Source organism: Grammomys surdaster, unplaced genomic scaffold (assembly GCF_004785775.1).
Source record: "Grammomys surdaster isolate TR1022 unplaced genomic scaffold, NIH_TR_1.0 130, whole genome shotgun sequence".
NCBI classification, from domain to species: Eukaryota; Metazoa; Chordata; class Mammalia; order Rodentia; family Muridae; genus Grammomys; species Grammomys surdaster.
The window spans coordinates 2,986,285-2,991,284 of NW_021604588.1; the positions used below are offsets into that span (position 1 = coordinate 2,986,285).

Genomic DNA, 5,000 nt, shown 5'->3' on the forward strand with positions numbered 1-5,000 from the left:
TCTTTCTTTCTTTCTTTCTTTCTTTCTTTCTTTCTTTCTTTCTTTCTTTCTTTCTTTCTTTCTTTCTTTCTTTCTGAGACAGTGTTTCTCTGTGTAACCCTGCCTGTTGTGGAACTCACTCTGTAGACCAGGCTGTCATTGAACTCACAGAGATCTGCCTGTCTGTGCCTCCCAAGGGCTGGGATTGAAGGTGTGTGCTACCACCTCCTGGCTATGGCTGTTTTAAACTTAAAAGTTCTGAAATCTTCCCTTTACTTGGGAAAGTGGCTCTCGATCTGTTCAGAGAGCTAGCCTTCAGAGTTGTTTCCCACTGGTAGCATCATTTGATCAGTGGCTATTCCTCAATCACCACCTTCTTAAATCAGGCAGTGTTGAGTATGAGAACGGCTATAGGGTGAAATTTCTGAAGCATGCGTTGATATGCTTGCCCACACGAACCATTGCTACTGTCTTGCTCAGAGGCTATCTAGAAGGCTTGAGAGGCCATCTTCTTGGGAAGGCTTCAGAACCAGACTAGATTAGCCCTGGAAGTCATATACCTATTCCCGCCCCTCAAGTCTGGAAAATGGATTTATGTGAAGGTTCGAATGAAAGGGTCTCTACTGTTCTTGCTGTGAAACACACTAGTCTGTGTCCCTGGAATCTTAACCCTGGGTGAGCTTTGAAAGTTTCTGCAGTAACGTTTTTCTTCCCTTGGCACAGAGAAACTGTTTTAGTGACAGCAGCTGCCGGAGCCACAGGCCTCGCAGTGATAGACGTGGCGACAAATGTGTTCCGCGCCAAGGTATTTGCCTGTAGAGTCTTCATTAGAAACAAACTCCAGTGTTTAGGCATAAAATACATAGATTCACTCATCAAGTATCATGGGAAGGCATTGGGTGCATGCAGTACTTAGAGTATCGTTTTGCTGTCTGCCTGCTTTTCTACTAAACAGAGACCTTACAGGGTATGGCTTGGCTCTTGAGGTACTGGAATCTGGCAAGGGCCACCTCCCACCTTGGCACATGCTCTTTTCTCTACCTGTCGTGCTCTGATTTAGATAGAAACTCATGTCACCTTTTCAGGTATCTCTGTCCTCAGGCTAGGTCAGCCTCCTCCCTACATTTTACATGTGCTCTCATAACACCTATGCTTCTGTCTCTTTGTGCCTCACAGTGTGATTGCTCCTTATTTGGGCCACTGTGGGTCAATGTTTCCCCTCTTGGATTGTCATCCTCATGAGGGCAAGGGGGACTGTCTGCATGGCTCATGACTAGTCCCAGCAGCTAACACGGTACCTGGAACATAGTATGTACTGGAGATATTTTCTGAATCAAATGACGAATGACTGAATAAATGAGTGGGAGATGAGCCAAGTCTTTACAGGGGGCATCTCTTGGGGCTGCATGGGTCAGAGAAAGACTCTGAGGAAGAGCATCCTACGAGTCACAGGAAGACCTTAAAGGTTCAGGATGGAGGTTCACATCCCAGCTCTGCCTCTAGCTTAAAGCACCCGTTGCCTTATTTGTAAAATGTTGCTTCCATAGAGCTTCTGGGAATATTGAGATTCTATGTGCAATGTGCCTATCAGAGGTATGGTGTGTCAGTACGAGTCTCTAACAAGTCTGCTATTGTTAGACACTGAGTGGGAAGAAATGAAATTAACTTTTGGAATTGCCATTTATTGAGGCTGAGAGCACAGGCGGACAAGGAGAGCTGTTTTGGCCATATTGAGTGCAAAGTTCCTGTGGTGCACATGGCTGGGATGGAGAGCCAACACCTAGAACAGAGGTTGATGGTGTTGGACTGACTCTCCTCTCTCACCTTGGTTTCCTTGGGGAAGGAGATGTGAGGTTTGAGAATGACTTCAGGGACTATGAGGTTTCCTGTGGAATATTAACACATTTCATGTTATCAGGAAGGGCTTTTAGCTCTCAGGGAGAGAGATCACAATTAGTCTTCACATCTATTTAGAATTTCTTAAGAAGATAAAATTATACTGTTTATTTAGTTCTAAGAGATCAAATAGAAAAATTTGCTTCAATTCAGATATTAAAATTCATCTGAGCTAAAATTTCCTTTGAAGCAAAACGTCTTCAATATAAGTCAACAAAAATAAAAGTTAAAATGTCTCCATGTCCCATACTCAGCGAAGGTTCTTTGGTCACACCTTCTCTGCAGAGTGTTGCATACTGCTCAGAGTGCCTCCAAAGCAATTGTCTTAACCTTACCCTCACACTGTCCCTGAGAGATGAGTCCTCTAAGTGTTTATTGTCTCTGCTTCACAGATCAAGAAGGTGAAGCACCAAGAGAGAAAGGAATTCACCATAGGTCTTGCTGAGACCTGGTGACAGTCTGTGCATGGGGCTAGGTACTTGGTCCTAGTCTGTTGTCTGCTACCATGGCCCTATGTGGGAATAGCCCTCAGTAAACTATGCTGTTTTAAGGAGTGTACTAGCGAGCATTTGAAAGTAGCTATCAGTTCCAAATAGTTAGGGGTGAGTTGAAATCTTTTATGGACATTGATATTCTTCAGTATCTGAATACAACTTTTTTTAACACTCCAAAGATTTTATTTAATAACCAATTAACAAAGAAGCAAGTATATCTAGCTCAAAGAGAATTTAGCCATCACATGTAATGCTGAAATGAGTTTACAGAGAGTTGAAAATGATCAGTAGGATGGGGTGATAGTAATGAGGCCAGGTCTTACTCCATTGCCTAGGCCGCCTTCAGTCTCCTGATTCTCCCTCATCAGCCTTATAGACAGATGGATTTATAGGCACATTCCACTGTGACTGGCTCTGCACTGCATTCTCATGGGTCAGACTCTTGGGCAGTACAGGTTGAATATCCCTAATCCAAACATCGTACTTTGCAGTACTTAAATTTGGAAGTCTTTTGAGTGCTGTGAAGATAGATAGTTCCATCCCTGTGCTTGTGAAACAGGTTGCATTAAAAACACAGGCATGGCATAGCAGGCATGCCTTAATGGTAGAGCAATTAATTGGTTGGCATGTGCAAGGCCCTGGGTTCAGTTCTCAGCACCATAAAAAACAAACAAGCGAACAAGCAAACAAACAAACAAAAGGAGAATTAAGCTTCTTTATCTCCAGGGTGGTTTATAGTATACTCCTGTTATTCTAAGCATCAGAAGGCTGGGGAAGGAGAACAGGAAGCTAGAGGGCAGTTTGCACCGCATAGCAATATTCTGTCCCAAAGAAACCATGCAAACGACCCTCCTCAAAACAACAAGAAAAGGCCCCCAACTAACAGTCAAACCAAAATTGGCTTCAGAGTGCAGATTCCGAACATCCCCTTGGACTTTGTGGTGAGTATTCTCACTGACAAGGCAACTCTAGGTGATGCTTCAGTGCCAAAGTGCAGCTTTGGAACTTCCAGATCCTGAACTTGCTGCATGTCTGTGTCGTCTGTGTCATATGTCTTAGGCCTGAGGCATTGTTTTCCTCAAGGAGAACAGAGGAAAGTCAGGCACGCACTGTGGAGTAAGATGATACTACTGGCTTTGAGAGCTGTTTTGCCACCTACTACTTGGGTGACCCTGGGTCAATTGCCTAATCTCTCTGAGTCTGTACCTCTGCAGTAATGGAGTGGTAGTTAGTATATGTTCCTCTGACATTTAAATAGAATACATATGTCTGACAACGGCTGAAACTGATCTAACACTATCTCCAAGCCCCAGGAACTTTGTATTCAGTGGTCCATTTCACTTTAGAAGGACTTTTTTTTTTTGCTCTGATGAGGTAGCTGAGACCCAGGGCTACTGTCTGGCCATGCAGAGGTTAAGTGTGTGGAGCCTGGGTTAAGAGCTACCTGGATTTGAGTCTTGACTGTGTGGTCTTCCTTGTATAATTGAGTAGAAGAGCCAGGATTTGAACCCTGGTCTATCTGACTTCAGGAATTCCCCCTAGCCTATGTCCACTCTCTGGGAAGCCTTTCCTGATCTTTAAGATCTAGACTGGATATCTCTGGTTTGTGCTTGTGGAGCCTGTCTCTTTCCCAGTCACACACGTCTTGCTGTCTTGACTCCAAGTGTGATGTCCAGCTTGTATTCTTACTGTGTGGCTCATGGCGGGTGCTCATTACATGGTAGTTTTCTTTTCGAGCTGGAGAAAACTTTCTTGCTTTCCAATTGGGCACTGCAGAACTTAGGGTACATGGAGGGGGTGTGGGGGTCAAGGAAGAACTCCTGGAGAAATGCATTGGCTGGAGTCTAGGTTGGTGGGATGTGCCCCTCCTACCACATGATCTGGCTCATTGGAAACCTGACATTCTCCCTCAGGTCATAGCTGCAGCTGGAAGCGATGAGAAATGCAAGCTGGCGATGCAGAGGGGAGCACAGTTCAGCGTGAACTACAGCCAGGGCAGCCTGAAGGATGCGGTGAAGAAGCTGGCGGGCAGCGGTGGGGTGGATGTAGCCATTGACATGGTGGGAGGAGATGTCTTCCTGGAGTCTCTTCGAAGGTGCGTGTACTGGTCTGTCCAGAACGGTCAGCTGGGGCTCCACAGAACCTTCTGGCAGCTTTCACTCCCAGCTTGGTTTCTCTCTGTCTTTGCTGCTCACGTCTCCTGTAGGCATCAGCATCAACGAGAATAGCTGAGTGGGTGGGTGACAAGGAACAGAAGCAGAGAAAATCAGGAAATGCTTAAATATAGTAAAAACAAAATACCCAACTGGAAAATATTCAAAAAATGACTCCAGACTCTCCAGTTGGCAACGCTGGAGCCTTTAGACATTATCCATGTGTTAAATTCAGCTCTCTAGCCCCCCACTAGGCTGCTTTAAATATCTGTGGGTGTGGGGTCCTGGGGAGATTATTGTTCAGATGATAGGATTGCTGTGGTGGTAGTTCCTCAGTCACCAGCTGATTCTGCACCAAGGTATACGCTCTTTTGATGGTGCTGGTCCTGCAGGAGCTGTGTGCTTCTTTGGTTTGTCTGATCAACGATGTGCCACTGGAGACTTGGTGGGACTGTTCTAGCTTACAGTGTATCTCCCC

The 5,000-nt window shown here is 45.2% G+C and overlaps 1 protein-coding gene across 1 annotated transcript in view; it reads left to right on the plus strand.

Annotated features, from left to right (window-relative positions):
* Window positions 1–5,000, plus strand: part of LOC114613721 (quinone oxidoreductase-like protein 2) — a 31,428-nt gene that overhangs the window by 7,201 nt on the left and 19,227 nt on the right. The window contains exons 7-8 of the mRNA XM_028759092.1: window positions 703–784; window positions 4,283–4,464. Of these exons, the coding sequence (XP_028614925.1) occupies window positions 703–784; window positions 4,283–4,464 (264 nt within the window). The remainder of the gene's footprint in view (window positions 1–702; window positions 785–4,282; window positions 4,465–5,000) is intronic.